Source organism: Mobula birostris, chromosome 11 (assembly GCF_030028105.1).
Source record: "Mobula birostris isolate sMobBir1 chromosome 11, sMobBir1.hap1, whole genome shotgun sequence".
NCBI classification, from domain to species: domain Eukaryota; kingdom Metazoa; phylum Chordata; class Chondrichthyes; order Myliobatiformes; family Myliobatidae; genus Mobula; species Mobula birostris.
This window is the reverse complement of record NC_092380.1, coordinates 42,810,808-42,833,071: the sequence shown is the minus strand read 5'-3', so window position 1 is coordinate 42,833,071 and position 22,264 is coordinate 42,810,808. Positions and strand designations below refer to the sequence as shown.

Genomic DNA, 22,264 nt, shown 5'->3' with positions numbered 1-22,264 from the left:
TCTATTAAAGTGCATAATGATTCTGTATTCTACTGATACTTATTTGCCCATTCTCCTAATTGGTCCAAGCCCTGCTTTTTCAACGTCTCCACCTATCTTTGTATAGTCTGTAAACTTGGTCACAAAGCCATCCATTCTGTCATCAAAATCATTGACATATAATGTGAAAAGGAGCAGTCCCAACACCAACCCCTGTGGAATGCCACTGGTCACTAACAGCCAATGAGAAAAGGCTCCCTTTATTCCCACTCTTTGCCTCCTTCAAGTCAGCCAAATCTCTGGCCATGCTAGTATCTTTCCTGTAATACCATTGTAATACTTGTTTTGCAGCCTCATATGTGGCATCTTGTCAACAGCTTTCAGAAAATCCAAGTGAACAACATCCACCTACTGTCTTTTGTCTATCCTGCCTCTTACTTCCTCAAAGAATTCCAAGAGATTTGCCAGGCAAAATTTCCTCTTAAGGAAACCATGCTGGCTTTGTCCTATTTTATCACGTGCCTGCAAGTACTCTAAGCTTCATTCTTAATAATAGACTTAATAACATTTTACCAACCACTGAAGTCAGGCTAACTGGCCTGTAATTTCTTGTCTTTTGCCTCCCTCCCTTTCTAAAGAGTGAAGTGACAACTCTTTAACGATTCTTCAAAGATCACTACTAATGAATCCATATCTCTTCAGCTATCTCTTTCAGAATCCTGGGGTATTATCCATGTGGTTGAGGTGATTTATCTACCTTCAATAAACACAAAATACTCTGCAGATGCTGGGGTCAAAGCAACACTCACAACACGCTGGAGGAACTCAGCAGGTCGGGCAGCATCCGTGGAAATGATCAGTCAACGTTTTGGGCCAGAACCCTTCATCAGGACTGAAAAAGCAGAGGCCCTATAAAGAAGGAGGTCCAGCTGGAACCTCCAAGCCTTCTCCTTCCCAAACATCCCCCCACCTTCTTTATAGGGCCTCTGCCCCTTCCCTCTTCAGTCCTGATGAAGGGTTCTGGCCGAAACATTGACTGATCGTTTCCACGGATGCTGCCCGACCTGCTGCGTTCCTCTAGTGTGTTGTGATTGTTATCTGCCTTCAGACTTTTCATCTTCCCAAGCACCTTCTCCTTAGTAATAGTGATTACATTCTCTTTTGCCTCCAATGCTCCGAATTTCTGGCATTCTGCTGGTGTCTTCCACGGTGAAGACAAACACAAAATGCTTATGGAGATCACTCACCATTTCTTTGTCCCCATTACTACCTCTCCAGCATCATTTCCTGATATCCACTCTTGCCTCTCCTTTACTCTTTATGTATTTGAAAAAAACTTTGGTATCTTTTTATAATATGTCTAGCTTACTTTTCATCTTTTCTCACTTCCTTGTTTTTTAGTTCCCTTCTGTTGATTTTTAAAGACTTCCCAATCCACCTTCCTACTAATCTTTTCCTCTTTTGCTTTTATGCTGTCTTTGACTTCCCTTATCAGTCATGGTTACCTCATCCTCCTCTTGGAATGCTGTTTCTTGTTTGGGATGAACCAATCCTCTGCCTTCTGAATTACTCCCAGAATCTCCAACCATTGCTGTTCTCCTGTCAGCCCTGCTAGTGTTCCCTTCCAATAAACTTTGGCCAGTTCTTTTGGTATGCTTCTGGTTTCCTTAACTCCACTGTTATACTGATACAATTGAATTTAGTTTCTCCCTCTTAAACTGCAGGGTGAATTTTAAATTAGGATCAGTGTCTGCTAAGGGTTCCTTTACCTTCAGCTCCCTAATCGCATGTGGTTCATTACACACCACCCAATCCAGAATGACTTATTCCCAGTGGATTCAACAAGAAGCCTTTTTGTAGTCTTTTTACAAATTTCTTCTCGAGATCCATCAACAACCTGATTTTTCCCTGTCTACTTGCCGTCGAAATCCTTCATACCATCATAACTTTGCCCTTTTTACTGGCCTTTTCGATCTCCTGTTGTAATTATACCCTACATCCTGGTTACTATTCAGAAGTCTGTATATAACTCCCATCACAGTCTTTCTTAACTCTATGAAGGATTCTATATCATCTGATCCTATATTGTTTTCTAAGGATTTGATTTCAGTTTTTAACCAAATGAAAGCCACATCTCACCCCCTCTCCACACCTGCCTGTCCTTTTGATTTGATGTGTATCCTTTGTTGTTACATTCCCTACTGCAATCTGCTTTCAGCCTCGACTCAGTGATGGTCCACAATATCATGCCTACCAATTTCTAACTGTGCTACAAGGTCATCTACCTTATTTTGTATACCGCATGCATTCAAATACAACACCTTCAGTCCTGTATTCTTCATCTTGTTTGCCCAGAATTTGGTTTTGTTGTAGATATGCTTATTAATATCAACGATTGCCATTGTAGAGCAAATGTAAAATAGAGATGTGAGACTGCAGATACTGGGATTTGGGGCAACAGAACACTGCTAGAAGAACTCATTAAATCAAGCAGTATCTGTGAGAGGAAAGGAGCTGTTGGTATTTTAGGGTCGATGCCTGCATTAGAATGAAAATGGGAGATGGTCAGTATAAAGTGGAGGGGTGTGGGTGAGACCTGAGGTGATTGTTGGATTAATGAGGGCTGGTGGAGGTCAGGCAGATTGAGCCAGGTGACAGGGGGATAGAATTACGAGGCAGGCAGGTAGTTGGATGATGGCTGGAGGCCAATGGAGCAAGGTAGGTTAGGTAGAGTGAACATGAAGGCTACCAATGCTGGAATCTGGTAAGTAAGGGAGATGATAATGGGAACCAAACGTAAAATGTATGTGGGTTTCTGAGTGGTCATATTTGAGCAGGGGTATTCTGCGTTCCCCTTCAATTGATAGCTTAAAGGGCTAATGAGGTCTTAAGGCCATGCATTGTGGCTGGTGCTACTCCCTGCCTTTCTGTTGAAATCGCTGAGCTGTGAACATCTTGTCCAGTGTGCTTCAGGAAAGATGGAATTCATGTTATGATATGGAGAGCATCCCTTCAAATATGGGACTGGGGTGGCTGAGGAGGAGCTTAGCTTTGATCTTCCATGACAGACAGTGGAGAGGTCCCTTCAGCTGTTACCAAAAGTAAATTGGACCCATGACAGTACAAAAGAAGGTGTTAAAGCCAAGGAATGTAAAGGATTCCAGATCGTTGGCAAAACAGGCAATTTTGGAGCCAGTGGTTCCAATATCTTTCTGCCTCCCTTTTTTGACATGCCTGTTAATATTTCTGATTTTGATTACCTTTCCAAATATTTTTCTGATGTTGATTGCCCTCAACATTTCAGAAACAGTTTTCCATAAGATTTATGAATTTCCCATGAACACAATCTCATTGTTCCTCCTTTTGCACTGTTTATGTTTGTAATTTACAGCCCCTCAGGGCTGTGTCCTAAGCCCCCTCTCTGTATACCCATGACTGTGGCGACACTACACTGATTGGCCTAATCTCAAATAATAATGAGGCAGTCTACAGGGAGGAAGTCATCACCCTGACACAGTTGTATCAAGAAATCAACTTCTTCCCTCAAAGTCGCAAAAACAGAAGAACTGCCCCTGTTGACGTCAATGGATCTGGGGTTGAGAAGGTGAAAAGCTTTAAATTCCTCGGCATACACATCACTGAGGATCTCAAGTGGTCTATACATACTGGTGGTCTAGTGAAAAAGGCACAACAGTGCCCCTTTCACCTGAGGACATTTACAAACACAGGTGTATAAAAAGGGCCTGAAGGATCACTGGGGACCCGAGTCACCCCAACCACAAACTGTCCCAGCTGCTACCATCTGGGAAATGGTACTGCAGCATAAAAGCCAGGAACAACAGGCTCCGGGACAGCTTCTTCCACCGAGCCATCAGACTGATTAATTCATGCTGATACAATTGTGTTTCAATGTTATATTGACTGTCCTGTTGTACGTAATATTTATTCTAAATTACTATAAATTGCACATTCAGACAGAGATGTAAAATAAAGATTTTTACTCCTCATGTAAGTAATAAAGTTAATTCAATTCAATAAATAACTAATTTGGCATCATCAACGTCAGTGATAATAGTTTTTCTGATTGCTCCTCTCCCTGTTTTGGTTTTGATATGGGAGTTCTGGGTTTTGCTGACCTGGATATTTGTTGCATAGGTAATCATATGAACATATGCAATATTAAACTGTTGGCTGCTCGAGTAACTCTGACGTTCAATAAGATCATCGTTGGTCCTTTACAGTGGTCTGACTTCCCTGCATGAACCCTATATCCTTCAATTTCCGAAATATCCTGAAGTATTATAGATCTCTGTCCTGAGTGTCCTCCAGCACTCTTGGGCAGAAATTTCCAAAGGATTGCCACACTTACGAGTTGCTCTTTGGAAATGTTAATCCTGCTCAGTCCTAAATATCCAATCCCTTATTCTGATACTGTAACCTGTAGTTCTCGGTGCTGAAGCAAAGGAAATCATCTCTGTATCTACCCTGCCAATCCCTGTAAGTATGTGGTCTCCTTTGAGTTTACCTTGTATTCTTCTAAACTTTAGTGTATCAAGTTTAATCTCATCTTCAAGGATCAATCCACCATCTCTAGGTTAATGTCAGTTATTGTTGGTGAAAATATCTCCATGATGGTAGGTCTAGCACGTTGCTTTCCCTGAAGTTTAACAGCTCATCTTTAAGATACAAGGCCCTTTTGTCAGGGGGATGCTAAAAATATCCTTGCCTATTAGGTTTAAGGGGCATATGAACTTTCCTTGGGGCCAAATATAGAAAGAAGAGTGTTGATGCTATGCTCTGAGCAATGCCACGAGCTGGTGTTTGACTCTGTGTTCAGTGTGAATCAAGAGCTGACTTAGATGTTTGTATTTCAGGATAGTGTTGTATGTGGGTACAATGTGGATTCATGAGACGATTCACTGAGGGAGTTAAGCAGGTCTGAGCCTGAAGTACAATGCTGCCAACTAATAGCTGCCTGAACAAGCATGCTTTTGTCAATGACCAATGATATGCTGCTGAGAGTAATTCCTGTGCAGTATATTGCCTGGTTGAGCCTGTTGACTCAATAGTGATTGGGGGTGGATTTGACTGAAATGTATTACAGTGATGACAGTTTTCTTACTGTCACCGTAAGAAAACCCACAGGTTCAGCTTGTTCTGTAACCCCAGTTTAAAAGAAAGTAAGAGCTTTCTCCTTTACCTCCGGGGCACTAAATATTTGAATTTGCCTACCAGCAAAGAGGGAGTGGGGGGAGAAGATTTCAGGAGAGTCACATTACTGCATTGATGAGGGACGTGATGTGAAGGAGAAATATTAACCATCTGTAACAAAAGCCGAAGCCCCTGCTTCAGCCTCACGTGCAGTTTCCTGAGAAGCTCAGCACAGATTTGAAAAAGACAACTTCATCTTCTAGTCACACTTAGGTTAAACAACATCACCCAGCCAGCATCTCTGATATTTTTAGTTCGAGTTTCCCCATCCCTTTCACATCAAGTAATTTAGTTCACAGATTTAGGCTATTGTTAGGTGTAAACTGCACCTAATCAGATTGTTATTTAGCAAGCAGGAGAATGTCTACAGATGCCGGAAATCCAAGCAACACACACAAAATTCCCATTCCGACATGTCAGTTCATGACCTCTACTGCTGCGACGAGGCCACACTTGGGTTGGAGGAGCAACACTTTGTGTTCCGTCTGGCTAGCCTTCAACCTGTTTGCATGAACATCGATTTCTCGAACTTCTGGTAATTGCCCCCCTCGCACTTGCCCCCCATTACTTACCATTTGCCATTCCCATTTCCCCCCTCACCTCATCTTACCGAGCCATCACATTCCTCTGATAGTCACCCCTCCCCTTCCCTTTCTTCCTTGGTCTTCTACCCTCTCCTATCAGATTCCCCCCTTCTCCCTTCTCCAGCCCTGTATCTCTCTCACCAATCAACTTTCCAGCTCTTTACTTCACCCCTTTCCCTCCCCCTCCCGGTTTCACCTGTCATCCGCTACCCTGTACTTCCTCCTCCCCTCCCCCACCTTACTCTGACTTCTCATCTTTTCTATCTAACCTGAAGAAGGGTCTTGGTCTGAAACGTAGACCGTTAACTCTTTTCCATAAATGCTGCTTGGCCTGCTGATTTCCTCCAGAGTTTTGTGTGTGTAGCAACACACATCAAAGTTGCTGGTGAAAGCAGCAGGCTAAGCAGCATCTGTAGTAAGAGGTGCAGTCGACGTTTCAGGCCGAGACCCTACGTCAGGACTACTGCCCCTCTTCCTACAGATGCTGCTTGGCCTGCTGCGTTCACCAGCAACTTTGATGTGTGTTGCTTGAATTTCCAGCATCTGCAGAATTCCTGTTGTTTTTTGTGTGTGTAGGTTGTTATTTAATCTTTCTTGCCTTGTGCCAGGTTTGTTTTATTCTTACTTCTCTCTCCTCTATTTTGCATCTATTTAATTAGTCTAAGGAATTTTTATCTCTCTCCACCTGACCTTTTGCGTATTTCCAGCATTTTCTGTTTTGATTTCAGATTCTCAGCATGCCAATGTAATAATTTTGATTGCCTGCTGTTAAGTATCTTATAAGATGCTGGCTGAGTTAGGATGTTAGTTTACAACGTGGGTGACTGAGCAGCATTCACCTGTGTGATAATGTGCAGGATGGCTAGTTTCTGGTGTCTGAGCTCTTCCGTCTCTGGTTAATTGATTTCTCAGTCCTTCTAGGTTGTATCCCGATGCTGCAAGTTATATGGTTTCTCATGGCCATCCTTGGGTAATGAATAGGTTTGTGTTTACAGTCAATATTGAAAATGCACAAAAGTCACTCCATGATAACTACACCTCTTCAGTATTATAATGAATAACATCAAAAACACATACGACACATAAAAAGAACAGTTACTCATAGTGAAGAGAGCAAATCAAACGTATGTATGTACATCATTTTGCAATTTAATAATAATATGTAGGGTGCCCATAAGTTGGCCATTTGTAACCCAGTGCAAATACCTTGATGTTTGTTTCTCGGTTCAAAATCCAAAATACATTGATGAGGATTTTTAAATGATTATTTTTTGTGTTGTGTGGGACATCCCCAGTAGGATCTCATTTTGATAAGTGATGGTCAAACATCATGTAATGGGCCCTTTGGCCCGTCTAGTCTCTACTGACCGTCCACCACCCATTTGTATCATTCCTGCACTGAACCTCATTTTATTCACACACTTACATCAACTACTGCTCTCTGAACAGTTTACACAGGTAAATTAACCTACCAGCTCTCACTTGGAAGAAACCCATGTGGTCATGGGAACGTGCAAACTCCACACAGTGAACCCAGGTCACTGGAACTGTGAAGTAGTAGCTCTAGAAATCTGAGCACTGTGTCATCTACCGTGATTGCTTCGAGTGGATGAACCTACCCAATGACTGGGATGTGGCAATGCTAGTTTATTCAGCAAGTGTTCTGCATCCATACTACGTGGCTTTCTCTATCACTAAACAGGACAGTTTCAAGTCAACATGCTGTACCTCTAAGGTGAGTAAGACCAGGCTGGGTAAAAATGACATGGATATTGGTAACCAACTGGAGTTTTACACCAATGGAACAATTTCATGTTGACCTTCACTGGATTAAGGTTCCTTTTGCTTAATATTAGAACTGAAGGCCACATCTAGCACTTGGAATGGTTTGATCTGTTCAATCTTGGTGGCCAGGTGCTTCCTGTTCCTTTATCTGGACTTGGCAGCAGAGGTAGCTTGCCTTGCTCTGCTCAGTCCCCATTAACTGCCTCAGTTGCTGTTTAAGTCACAATACAGATTCACTGCGTGGCGAAACTGTAGAGAGACTTGTAATGTTTGAGAACTTACAAACATTGAAAATGATCTAAAAACTTAAATTGTAGTCATACATTTAAGCAAAATTTAGAATATTAAAAAACAAAATATTCAATGATTAAAACATTTAAACATGAGGAAAACATTGAAATATCTAAAAGAAAATGAATCTAAAAAATGTGAGTTACTGAAACTTCATTCCTTGGGAACTATTCCTCTTTTGAAATCCATAGTCACTAAGTCAACACTGGGTTTAACCTGCATAAGTGCCTTGTTTGAATTTCCCAGTGTAACTGCAGGAAACTGGCATCTGGCCAGTGAAACAGGACTACAGTGTTGAACACAGTAAAACAGTATCTGTGAGGAACTCTCAGGAAGGCAGGGCCGTCTGCAATCACTCCTTCAGCCCCCAAAAGTGATAGGGATCATCACTGTTCTTCACGGTGCAAAAATATCAGATGGTTTTCAATTGTTCAGTTACAGTGCTCTGTAGAAATGGATTGAGATGTACGATGGGGGAGCCACAGGAGTTTGAAAAGATCAGTGATGAAATGAACATGTTTGAATTTGCTCCCAGCTCCGGATCCTTTCATGATGTTACTTGTTCTCTGGAGGTTGTGCAGGTCTGTTGCGTTTATCAGCTAAAAAGAAATGGGGTGGGTGAATAGTTTATAGACAGGTGCATGGGATTTGCATGCTGGGTGTGTGCTCAGCAAAGTCGTGGAAAGGTTATTGTTATCAGAGAGGTGCTAGTATTAACACACAACTTGGACTGAACTCCTCGACTCTACCACTGAGAATGAGTTCGGGACGATTGCTTGACAGTAGTGATTTCAACCACATTAACTGTTGCATATCCACCTCATCCTTCTTCCCCACAACCCCACTCTCTGTCCCCTCTTCCCCTTCTCCTTTCACATTTTCCCACTTCTCCCTCTCTCTCTTCTGGATTCCCCTCCCTGCCTCCTGGACCCTCTTCCCAAAACCCCCCAGCCCCAACCGCCTCAAGGTTGTCAAGACATAAAAATGACCCAAAGCCTATGTAAGCCTGTGAAGTCATTTGTAGTTCAGGAATTGGAGCTGTTTTCTTCATTGAAGCCAGGTTCCAAGAACATTCCCCTGTTTAGGACCGGTTCTGTCTTTGGTGTTAATTAAGAGAGGGTCAGATATTATCTGGTTGTGAACAAGAGAAAATCTGCAGATGCTGGAAATCCAAGCAACACACACAAAATGCTGGAGAAACTCAGCAGGCCAGGCAGCATCTATGGAAAAGAGTACAGACGATGTTCTGGGCCGAGACCCTTCAACAGGGCTTGATGAAGGGTCTCGCGCCGAAACGTCGACTGTACTCTTTTCCATAGATGCTGCCTGGCCTGCTGAGTTCCCCCAGCATTTTGTGTTTATTATCTGGTTGTTTTGGGTTAATGTTGCTTTATTGAACCACAGCTGTAGTGTTAGCCTAAGGGTGGGGGTGAGTTGTTTTCAGGGTGAGTTCTTCCCTTTGTTAGCACTGAGATGGATGTTTATGGTGGAGTTTCTGGAGTGGAACTCGGCTGTAGGGGGTGGGGTTGTGCCACAACCTGCAGCTGAGACCGAGAGCTGCCAACTGAACCCATTCTGGACAATCAGCCCTGTTGACATCAATGGGTATTCTGTAGGTCACTTCTCAAAAACTGCAAGCAGGATCCTTGGGTCTGATCTGTACATTATTTCACGTAACTGCAGAACTTGCTTTCTGTCCCAGCATATGGAGGTTGTGGCAATCCTTGGTTTGTTCATTCATTACGTTTGTGCCTACCTCTGCCTGCACCTTTGTACCCCACCTCCAATTTAATGGAAAGCAGTTGAGCATTGTGCTGATGTCAAACTCTTAACATTAATGGTGAATTAAAGCAGCTAGCAGACTTTCGTTCCCAACCATCAAGCGGCTGTATCATGATCAATCTGACAGTGGATCTGTCTAACGCTGCACTTTGGTACTGCTTCGGTTGTACATTTTGCAAAGACCCCGCTGAGGCAGCACTTTCCATTGTGTGTCGGGGTGAGATAGTATTTGCCAGTTTGCCTCCCATTTAATCCAGCTGCTGTCCCAATTGGATTTATTCTGTTTGTTCAGTCCAAACTATTTCCGACGTGACTCCCAGGTTCAACAAGTCTCACATTTACCTCCCCATTCCCTTCCCCACCCCACCACCTGTTAAACACAGCTGTTGCTGTTTGGGGGAGGGCGAGGTTGTGAGTGTAAAAAGCTTTGAGAGTGAGCTGTTGTTAAATGCCTGCAGCACCTGTCTCCATCAATCTGCAGAGATTTTTTTTTGAAATAACTCTTTTCAAAAAAATATACTTTTTGTTCTTATTTTGAGAAGTTGTGGAGCCTTGTAAAGAGAGGCCTGTTTCTGCCCTCGGCTTCATCCAGGAAAATGTCTTCCTTCAAGTTGGACTTCCTGCCGGAGATGATGGTGGATCACTGCACCCTGAGCTCTAACTCTGTGTGAGTAGGGACCACACTGCGCGTGTAGTGGGCAAACTGCTGTCAGGGCTACAGCGAACCTCTCAGCCACATGCTTTGCTAACTTTCAGCCTGTCTTTCTGCCTATCTCTGTGCTCATCTACTATGTGTGCTTGGGAAAAATAGCTTCATTTCAGAGCAAGTATGGAAGATTATTTACAAAGGAATCTGTCATTTTAATTCAAGTTTAACTGCTGTTTAGATTACCAGTGTAGCTCCAAAAATTGTGAAATACCACAGTGTATTTGCAAAGACAGACTTCAGTCTGCATTTAATCATGCTATGATCAGCTAGGAGAATGTTAGGTGGGTTGTGTTGAGGAACTTTTACTCCATATCTGAACCATCCAATCCTTGAGAAAGTTTGAGATGAAAAATGCAGACCTAACCTATGGTAAGCAGAATTTCCTTGGAGCAGAAAGCTTAGCACGTGATTGAAAAGACTGAGGTCTCGTTTTAGGTTAAGTTTGAGGAGGAATTTGCAAAAGTTTTCTACTGGAAGTAGAAGGATATTCATAAGAATCTGACTGTCGGTTCAGTTTTTGCTAACAGTGAACTGCAGGAAATCAGAATCTTTGAAAACATGGTCGTGGATAAGTTGTGTATTTGGCGCAGCACTCTACATGGGTGGTTGTCAAAATGTAACATGTAAATAGAGCTAAGAGCATAGAAGACTTGTAAAAGCTGAGAAATCAATAGTATCAGGGCAGTAAAAGACAAATTGGAATTTCTGTCATTGGTACTTCAACTATGTTTTTTTTTCCAGATGTTGCTGGAAATGAAATTGGAGATTATTGATAACAGGGGAGTAGTTGTACATTTGACTGACTAACAGTAGTACATTCAGAGACGTTAGATTAGTGTACAACTTCAAAAGGAAGAGAGACCATTGACTTGCGGGGGGTGGATGTTTGAAAAAGAATCGAAATGTTGACTGAGGGAGGAATTGAATGTACAATGGGAAAGGAAGTTATGTATTATATTTGATTCCAGTTAATTGGCCCACAGTTAGTCAGGGCAGCCACTTCTTGGGACAGCTCTTAAAGAACAAAAACAAATAAAGAAAATAGCTGGGATTTCCTTTGTTTATTTGGGACACTATGCTGCTTAATTGAGACAGGAGACTTGCAGAGCATTTTCTATCTTGCTTCAGTCACGTGCATGTTTTGTGTGCTCAAAAAGCAGTGATTTTTGTCACTGATAGTTGGTGAGTAATAAACAGTAAGATAATGCAGAACTGTTTGGCTTACTGCGATTTCAAGCATTCAGGTTTGGAGATACCAGAAATGGCCTGGAGTGAAAATTAAATGATTTCACTACTTCAAGTTTGGAACGATGAATAATTTGAAGCCATCAACAATTATCTTGCATGTTACAATTAATATGAAGATTTGGATGATGCAATCTTTGACAGCACTTGTTTGAAGGCGGTCCACTGTCTGCACTAGGTGTCTGCGCTGATTTTGTCAATCAAAAAACACAAAGGAGCTCTGAATGAATTCCTCTGTTGATATCTATTAGGAACCAGTACACAGTTTTATAACACTGTTGTATTATTGCATGTGTTCTAATTTGTTCTGTATTTCACTTAAATACGTAACTTGTTGCTCAATTAAATGGTAGCTTGTCTTTTTTATACCTTTTTAACTACTTCCATGAAACTTCAGCTAACTGGGGCAGCTGTTTAATTGGGCTGAAATGTACTGGTCCCAGTGTTCCAATTAACTGGAATCCTCTATTTACGTTTGAGGGCTAGGGGGAGGTGAACAAGCATGAGGTAAAACAATAACGAAAGTTGGATAGTGAAACTAAAAACAGCCAAAGGGACTAGCTGCAATTTGAGTGCGGCTGAGGTGTGTTGCTGTGGGGGTTCAAGAAAACAGTGCAGCAATTTTGGAAACAAAGGCACAAAATTTTTCCCTTCTGGAATATAAAGTTAGCCGTTGTAAAATAGACATTTGACATGAGTTTGCCTTGAGGTATTTCCTGGACTACTTTGGAGACCGAAGTCACCTAGCATGTGAAACATAAAAAGAGATGAGAATGAAAAACTGGAGATTTGAAAGAACCAGGAGAAGTTTGGATAGTCGGGCTGGAAGAGTGTTTAGGATGCCTCATGTGGAAGGGAGTTTGGTAAAGGTGTAGGGTGGGCGGGCCATGGGTTGATGCAGTGACGTGATTAGAGATGCAATGGCTTGACATAATGGTAGCAATATTACAGTTGCCACAAGGGCGAGCTGTGTGGAAGGATCAGTAGAAGCAGCACAGATTGTGACCCCTGAAGTGAGGAAATGCTGAGTTGATTGAGGGCAATCAGGAAAGAATTCTTAGCAAGAGTGCTCTATGCTTGAAAGCTCAAGCTTGAAGACTTTGAAGGATAGGCAATAATTGAGTATGAAAATAGTCAGAGGCTCTAGGAGGTGTCCCACATTACCCCTGTGAAGTCTATAAAGTAGCAACACTAAGTTGTCAAGAACTGAGGGCTTTGTATTTGCTGTTAGCCAATATCTTTCGACATTGATGAGAAAATATACACTTGTTTGTTTGCTGTAATTGGGAGCACTTTTGGGCGAGTTGGAAATTTACTAATGAAATTGGAAAGTGTTGAAGAGAACCTGAAAGACTTGAGCGAGGAATGGGAACAGGACTACTATGTGACCATGTGCTACTTTGTTAGGAAATCTGCTCAAGTGAACAGCGAGAGTCGTGCAACCCATTATGACCATAAACATGTGCATGATGATTCACTCAAAGGTGATAAAAGCTGCAAGCCTATCTAGGTGATTCAAGAATGTTAAGTGGGGGTGTCAGACACCATATGGGAAGGCTCGGCTGATGGAGGAGTATAGACATATCTGAAGGGTCAGGAGAGTGGGGAGTGGTATCCTGCACCATAGTCACTCTGCATGCACATGTGACCAAGGAAAAAAACACATTAGCTACAGTTTGGAAATTGGGACACATAAGTGAGCTGAGTTCAAGTTCAACTTTACTAAACTCAGTTGTGGTGGAAAGTCTGAGCTCTCATTAAATTGATAATTGTGGCCAAACTTGAGACTCTGATGCAGTACCTGCTTGAACTCAAGAGATGAGAGTGTGGATCAGTCCACTTTCTATACTCCAGTGTTTCAACAACAGGCTTTGGGTTGGCTTTACTGTGTATCTTCAAGGCTTCAAATCTGGATGCCAACACCTGAGACCCAACTTTATCATAGTTAAAGCCATTAGGCTTTCATTGGGAGGAACAATAGTGATTGTCAAAAGATGGTACTATTTTAGTATTTATCTTCTGACTGAACTGATAGTGTTACCTGGCCATATGCTGTCTCTGCCCATCAGGGATAAAGTATGGCAGATTAGTGCCAATTGAAGTTCCAGATTGTACCCGATGTACTTGTTGTGACTGGGGGTCTGTTTAGAAAAGATAGTGCTGCAAGGAAACATCTGGCAGTAAGGATCTGCACAACATCACTGACCCACAAGCACTTCAGGGAGATTCAGGGTGTGTTGAATTGTTAAGGAGTTGCATTGACTTTAGGTAGACCAAAATCAGTTTAAACTGGAAGGTATGGGATGAGTTATTGGTCAATACAGCTGCTTTCAGTGGAGTTCGAATACTAGGCTGGGCCTACCTTTGTGAATGCCCAAGATCCCTTCTTTCCAGATGTAGCTATGTCCAGGAGGTGTCCTTGTTTGGAGTGATGAGTCCACTCAGTGTAGGTCTGTGCAATTCAAGGGGTTTTGAACTGTTTTAAAACATCTGATAGTCTGACATCATAAAATACTCTCAAATAATCAGAAGTATCAAATTAAAATGAAATAATTCATTTACTTGCACTTTATTTTCCCTTTAGGACTGCAGCTCTATTCAAAAGTATGAGCCCTTTGTTTCTGTTCAAGACAGTCCCTCTGTCCAGAATGCCAGTGCTCCATCGCTGGGTTCAATGGTATGTTTGGTGGGTTAGGATTACCTGTCCCCTACCCCCAGTCCAGCACACCTCAGACGTCCTTATCTGCTGAGCGTCCGAGGTGAGCTGAGCTGCCAATGGCTGATAGCACTGCTTGGCAGCTCCGCTTGTGGAAGGCAGAGAAGAAATCACTAAGCGTCAGGTTGTTGTTGGAATGTAATATGGGGTTTGGCTATTCAGGATGATCTGTGCAGAGTATCCTGAGGATGGCTGTAGTATCCCTGGGACATGGTGAGTGGGATCGTCAAGGTTAGAGATGTACTGAGTCAGCTCTCCCTGGAATTAAGTGGGAAGTAAACTGAGTAGGTTATCTGAGTGAATCTGTGCTAATACGCAGATACGTAGAGGTAGCATGAGTACACAGCTCCTAAAGCGTGGGCCTTTGATTACTTGGTTGGAAACAGCAGGAGCAGCTTACGCTGTTTTAGGCAGGATCATCCAAGCAGTGCTGCCTGTCTGTACTTCTGGTTCTGGTTGGAAGCCTTGGCACAGTGTCTCAGCTCTCACTTCCTGCCTGTATACTGGAGAGGTTGGTTCCTCACTGTGCCAGCACTCATGCAAGCAAACTGCTTCTTCCAACAGTCCCGGATTGGCAAAGGTTGTCAAGGCACCTGGGCTACTGAATGGTAGGAGAGCTTGTGTAGAATGAGACTCGGGTACAGGAGCCTCCTGCTTGTCTGTGTAGTTTAATATAGTTCATGCCATGATATGGTGGGCTTCCTAAAGTTCTATTGCTTCTGTTTGTATTCATTTATCTAAGCAGTGCTGGGCTGCATTGATTATTATAAACAGTCAAGTAAGGTGAAATTCTGCCAAAGACGGATTGGGATAGCTTTCAATTTATTCAAAATTCTTTGGCAGGGAAGCTTGTGTCTTTAGGCTCTTTCATTGTTTTTTTTATATATCTTGTGTACTCCTGAAATATTGTAGTAGGAACACTGAGTCACGTATCAGTCACTACACACCATATTCAAACCAGACATGGTACGAGTAGCCAGCATTGATTTCTGCACCGTTCCCCTCTGTTCGATAATGTATCCATTATATCTTGCCTAAGATTTTCTTTTGCATTCATATGGCTACAGATTATTTTAATGCATTTGTATTTTTGCTATATGCCATGTGCTATAAATTTACAATTTTTTCCCCCAGTGCTATACAGTAATCACCTGTTAAAGGAATGGCCAGACAGCATACCAACTCAGGTGCTGAGAGTAACAGAAATGGCCTAATCAGATTAATTGCTCTGAAGGATAAGCCCAGCTTCCATTGGTGCCTTCACGCTGCACTGATTTGTACCATTTGATCTTCAGTTTTGCTGTGTATCGTGGAAATCAAAGGTTCATTTATTATCAAAGTATACAACTCTGAAATTCTCGTTCTCCAGATGGTGTAAGCATTGGCAGTGTTTCTGAGTAGTTAGTTTGTAACATAATGAGCTAGTTAATTTAGCAGGGCTCATTTTAAGTCAATGGTCAATAAACACAACCTGGAAGTTAATTTATTGTTATGCCACTTTAACATTAAAGTGTTGGCATCAGAGTTCATCCCAAGCTCAACACAGTATTTACAATTTATTCTGTATCACCCCGGTATGCCAACTTCCTTGAGAACATGTTAGAATATCACACAGTAATTATAACTTTGGAAAACACAAGAAAATGCAAAAGGAGGATTTAAAGTTTACACAGATTTTGTTTTCACTGTTAGCTCTGGATATGTTTTCATACATCGACTTTTTTAGTTTTTTTTAGCTTATGTGCTGAACGCCCAAGTGAAGAACCTTTTCTTAATTAACGCTGGCCTATTGGACAGAGTCAGGTGTCAGGTGTTGCAGAGAAGGCCCAGGGGAGGCAGCCTTTCATACTGACATCACCAATGGGTACATGACTGTGCCAGTTGCATGGCAGTGATGGTGAGTGCCAGGGAGATTTCACTGGGTCACCCTACTGAATGCACTCAGGAGCTCAGCAGACTTGTCCATCACCTCTGTGTGAACAGGTCACAGTTGCCTCAGATAGACTTGCCATTATTGTAGCATCATTGAGATGGTTGAAAAGCTGCCCTTTCTTTCCTCGCACTGCCTCCAGCTCTGGTGGTACTTTCCCTCCTCTTGCTCTGTGCCACACTCTCCTTCCTTTACCCCCCTATGGTCTCTGGCCTGTCTTCCAGCATGCTTTCACCAGCCTCTGCCAATTCTCTTCTCCCCACCCCCCCAGCCAGACCTTTGGATCAGTGTCTGTTGTTATTTCTCCTTTCTGCAGATCAAAGAAAATGAATGGGTCTCTGGATCACCCCGACCAGCCTGACATCGACTCCATCAAGATGTTTGTGGGCCAGATTCCAAGGTCCTGGTCTGAGAAAGAGCTGAAAGAACTTTTCGAACAGTATGGTGTTGTGTATGAGATTAATGTACTCCGCGACAGAAGTCAAAACCCTCCTCAGAGTAAAGGTGAGCTTCGTCAATTCTGCTTCACTTTACCTTTAGGTGAACTGCACCAAAACTTTTTCGAGCAGTTGTGTACTGCTGATCCGGATTGAGTATTGTAAAAAAAAAACTGAGTCAAGCTGTAGAGCTGGTTACAATACGAATTCCATTGAATAGGTGCCATTCCCCGGGGGTGTGTGGTTTCTGTGAGCCGAGGGAATTTGTGAGCTGCAGGCAGCTACTGACTTCTAGTCACAGAGTCACACAGAAAGCAACCAACCAGTCCACGCAGACCAAAATGCCCCATCTAAGCTGGTGCCATTTGCCCATGTTTGGCCCATATTCCTCTAAAGCTTTCCTATTAGTGTATCTGTCCAAGTGTCTTTTAAATGTACATATATCTGCCTCAACTACTTCCCTTCACAGATTGTTGCATATACGGACCACCCTCTTTGTGGGAAAAGTTGCCTCTCAGCTTTCTAATAAATTCCAACCCCAAGGAAAAGGACTATGCATCCAACCGATTTAAAGCCCTTGTGAATTTACTGATTCAATGGAATTAGGTCTTAGTCTGCCCAACTTCTCTCTGTAACAAAGGCCCTTTCTGGCACTGATGGATTGAAAAGAGACAGACGGCAGCATTGTTGAATGTGGAATACATTTTGTTGAAATTGGTAAGCACTCTGGAGCTAATGTCTCATAGCACCGAAGCAGGCCACGAAGCCTGTGCTGAACACCAAATACCCATGTGCATTAATCCCAGCGGCCAGCTTTCTATGTCTTGGCAATTCATGTGCTAGTTTAGATCCTGAAATGGGTGAGTCTCTGCCTGCACCATCCACTCAATGTGCTCCAGAGTCCAACCACCTGGGTGAAGGAAGCTACTCCCTAGTTCCTCTCTAAATCTCTTACCCCTTTCCCTAAGCATTTGCCCTTCGGTTTTAGATATCGTTGTGATGGGTTAAAGTTAGCTGCTAGCTATGTCTGTCGTAATTCTGTACAGCTGGTAGAAGGGTGGGTGGGATGTGTGATGACACTGACCAGTGCAGAGAACTGAGATGCGTAGAGCAGTACTAAGTGTCAGTGGAGCATGGGTTGAATTGTATCTGAGACTTAATAGTACCTCCTGGGTGGGGGGTGCAAAGGGAAGGAATGGGAAAGGTGGGGCAACTGAGAATGATAAACCATTGGCCAAAGTTGCCTGGGAGTTGCTGGAATTTGACACATGAACCTGTTCTGCTGTTTAATTTATGCATCTCTTTCCAGGTTGTTGCTTTGTAACGTTTTATACCCGTAAAGCAGCACTAGAAGCACAAAATGCCCTTCACAATATGAAGATTTTGCCCGGGGTGAGTATGTCCATATTATGTCAGGCTTTAGTGAGGGTAGTGGTTTTACCTTTTAAGCAGAACTGGTTAAGTACATGCCACAGTTGCTGGTGCTGTTGTGAGGCATGTACTAATGTGAGGTCAGAAGCCATAGGGAAATGTAGGAAAGGCCCAGGGATTATATTTGCCTGTTACAGAATGAATACCTTGTGCCTAGAGTTTGAGTAACCTACTTTGTTGTTCACACTACTAGCTGAACATTTTGTAATAAATTTCAGCAAGGTTTATGTCAAAGTCCCACTTGACAGGCTTACCAAAATAATGAAGTAAAAACCCAAGGGGAGTGGCAAATTGAATTCATATCTGGCAAAGTTGCAGTAAGTTATGGATGATGATAGATGTTTCTTGTGACTGGAAAACTGTTATCAGTGGGGCTCTGTGGATCTGTGTTCAGTCCCTTGCATTTTATAATGAATGATTTAGACAATTGCTCAGGCATGATGAAAGAAGTTTGCAGATGATAAAAAAGACTTTGACCACGTGTTGTGCCTGTGAGGAGGGAGCTTTAGATTGCTTTCGATTAGTCTATGTAGGGGCAAATAGAATTGAATATAGACAAGTGCGAGATGGTGCACTTAGGAAGGCAAGAGAAGTGTTAGTGAAGGATTGGAAAATAGATATAAAGCAGCTATAAAGTTGTGAGCTGCAGAAACTCCACTGTTCAGTAAATTAAATCGCATACGTCAAGAGCCACACTCCTGCACCTCCTCTCATCTTTCTGTCCCACCCAAATCTTTGCATGCCAGTCTCTCCTTCACTCTGCCCTCTTACCCCACCCCCACGCTATGGGCTAGGTTTCCTGCTAGTTACCTCCCATATAATTCTGTAAACTTCTTCACCTCTAGCAGAGAGGTGATAACAAGGGGATACTTGGAACGCTTGATAACAACAACCATTGCAGGAGCCAAGGTGACTTATCTGAGCAAACAGTTTAGTGTCGTATGCGCAAAGGCAACGAAAAGCATTTTGCAGCAACATCACACACGACATTTAATAAGCAACAGTCACAAGAAAAGTTTAAAAAAACATTGTGCACAATTTTTTCAAAGAACACAGTAACAAAAAAAGCTCATTCTAAGTGCAAACTCTAGTGCAAGGTAGTCATGGTACTGATAAACTGTAGGTTTTAGGGTTGAGTCATTTGGCTCAAGAACTGAATGGCTGAAGGGAAGTAGCTGCTGTTGAACCTGGTGGTGTGAGACTTCAGGCTTCTGTGCCTCCTGAATGGTAGCTGTGAGAAAATAGGTTGCCCGTAAGATAGGGATGTTGCCTCATTATGGCAATGCCTCCTGTAGATACTACCAGTGGTGGGCCTGTGATTTATTGAGCTGACGTCAATGTTGTCTACAGCTTCTTATGTTGTTCTGCATTCAGATTGCCATTTCAAACCATGATGATGCCAGTATATGTGAGGCACAAAGGCTGGTACAGGCTAGTGTCCCCTCAAGTTAAAGTGAAGTGTCAGTGAAGCAAAAAAAAAATCCAGTAGTCCACCTATTGTTGACAGTTTAAGTTAAAGTTAATATTAAATCAAATATAGAGGCTTATAAAGTTGACATAAATAACTACGTCTGTAGCTTGGGGGCACTTCAGAATTTAAGAAATGAAATTGATGTAATGGGGGAACAGAGCAAGAGATAAAACCTCTAAACATAAAAACAGCTAAGAGCTACAGTAGGAGAGTTAATAATGGTGAATAAGGAAATTGTTGAGAAATTAAAAAAATTTTGTGAAGGCCCAGTCATTCTACTGGAGAGCCAAAAATCTGGTGAAAAAAGAAATTAAAGGAAATTAGCATTAGCAAAATCAAATTAGAGTAGCAAATGCAATCCCTTTATGGAAGGAAGGAAGGAACGAGAGAACGAGAGTATCTATTTTCATGTTAGGATAACATCAGTATTAGGGAATATGTCAGCAACCATAATGCAGGATATAACAAAACATCTGGAAAAGAGTAGGATTGAGTAGTTAGTATGGACTTGAAAGGGAAATCATGCTTGACTAATTTATTCTTTAATACACATTTCTATTATTTCCTAATGTTACGAAAGGAGGCCATTCAGCCTTCATGTCATTGCTGGCTCTTAGAGCAATTAATTGCACTTTCCAGCATATTTTCCTACATCCTCATCCCTCTCATATCTGTGGAAGTGTATTTGGTCTTTCAGAAAACCTTTGGTTAGATTTCATAAATAAAGTTGGTCAGTAAGTTTGGAGGACAAGGGAGTACATTAAAGTGGGCACAAACCAATTCTCATAGAGGGATCAGAAGTGGAGAGAGTGAGCAACTTCAGGTTCCTGGGTGTCAAGATCTTTGAGGTTCTAACCCGGTCTCAACATATTGATGCAGTTATAAAGAAGGCAAGATAGTGGCTATATTTCATTAGGGGTTTGAAGCGATTTGGTTTGTCACCTAAAATACTCAGAACTTCTATAGATGTACTGTGGAGAGCATTCTGACAGTCTGCAGCACTGTCTGGTATGGAGGGGCTACTGCACAGGACAGAAAGAAGCTCCAGAAAATCGTAAAATTAGCTCTATCATAGATGGTAGTCTCCATGGTATTCAGGACGCCTTCAAGGAGCGGTGCCTCAGAAAGGTGACATCCATTATTAAGGATTCCATCACCCAGGGCATGCCCTCTTCTCAGGAAGGAGGTACAAGAGCCTGAAGGCACACACTCAGCAATTCAGGAGCAGCTTTTTCCCCTCTGCCAAACGAATCCTAAATGCACATTGAACCCATGAATATCTACCCTCCCCTTAACCCTCCCCCCCACCGATATATACTTCTACCTAAAGAGAAAAGAAGAAAAAAAAAACGCCTGAATATTGGAAGGTTTGCACATGCTCCATGGGATTAAAAATAAATTTAATATATATTTGTTACTTTCCCCAAGGAACCAAGATCTTTATCATCGGAGCTGTAAATAAGGGCTCCAAATATTCAAAAATGTTTCATATTTATCTCTTAAAATCTAAAACATTACTTAGCTTCTCAACTCTCATAGTTCCCTGGGGAATCTCTTTGAACTTCACCATGTTGCTATGTGTTTCCCTCCCAATCATGGCAAAAAGATAGAAAAGATACAAAAAAAGAAAAAAAAACAAAATACCCCCCCCCCACTAATATTGTGAATGAAAAGATACACAACACTACCCCCCTCCATTGTGCGGGTCGTAGCTATTGACACGCTTGCACACATGAATAATGTAGTGATTGATCAGTGTTTCTTCCAGCTCCCCCGTAACAAAAAATTGTAGATATATAAAAAAAATTAATGTCATTGTTCCCATCTAATATTCCTCAAATTTTAACCTTTCTTCCGCTCCCTCATATAATTAATAATATATTTATATATTCATCCGCCTAAAAATCCAACAGGCCTAATCCTTGATCCAGTCTTCATCTTCAATCCATCTCGGTCCCCTGGGTTTGTTCTTGTATCTGGTGAATATTCAAAGAATCTCGCACAAACTCCTCCGCTTTCTGGTAATCGTCAAAAAATCTTTTTTCTCCACCAGGCAAAAAAATCTTCAAGGTTGCAGGATAACGCAATATAAATTGATAACTGTGATCCCATAGGGCTTTTTTCACTGGATTAAATTTCTTCCTTCTCTTCAAAAGTTCATAGCTTATGTCAGGGTAAAAAAAAATTTTCTTCCCCTCTATCATCAGTGGCCCTTTTCTCTTCTTGGCAGCTTGGGCAGCTGCCTGTAGAATCCTTTCTTTGTCTTGAAATCTTAAGAATTTTTAAAAAATTGCTCGTGGATATTGATCATCTTGTGGTTTTGGTCTTAGAGCTCTATGTACCTGCTCAATTTCAATTGATCGGTCTTCCTCTTTCATTTGCAAGGTTTTCGGGATCCATCTTTGAAAAAATTCTATTGGATTATCTCCCTCTATACCTTCTTTGAGACCAACAATTTTAATATTATTACGTCTACTAAAATTTTCCAACACGTCCACTTTCTCCAAGAGTCGATTTCTTTCCGTGTTCCAGACAAGCACATCATTTTCTGTTTTTTCCACTCTTATCATTAATATGCTCCATTGTTCTTTCCATCTTCTGAAGTTTCTTATCCATTTTATCCTGTCTTATCATAGCTTTATCATAGCACATCTTCACGTCTCTAAGCTCTGTACTTAATTTTCTTAGTATAG

General features: G+C 42.0%; 1 protein-coding gene across 5 annotated transcripts in view; it reads left to right on the top strand.

The window, feature by feature from the left end:
* The window catches only part of LOC140205046 (CUGBP Elav-like family member 1), an 84,815-nt gene that overhangs the window by 22,602 nt on the left and 39,949 nt on the right, over nucleotides 1-22,264 (top strand). For 4 of the 5 annotated variants that reach the window (XM_072272149.1, XM_072272152.1, XM_072272151.1 and 1 more), the window contains 3 exons: nucleotides 10,175-10,299; nucleotides 16,549-16,736; nucleotides 17,979-18,061. In XM_072272149.1, the coding sequence (XP_072128250.1) occupies nucleotides 10,229-10,299; nucleotides 16,549-16,736; nucleotides 17,979-18,061 (342 nt within the window). In that variant the 5' untranslated portion in view covers nucleotides 10,175-10,228. Of the gene's footprint in view, nucleotides 1-10,174; nucleotides 10,300-16,548; nucleotides 16,737-17,978; nucleotides 18,062-22,264 lie in introns of those variants that run through there. The other variant, XM_072272153.1, reaches the window with a different exon arrangement.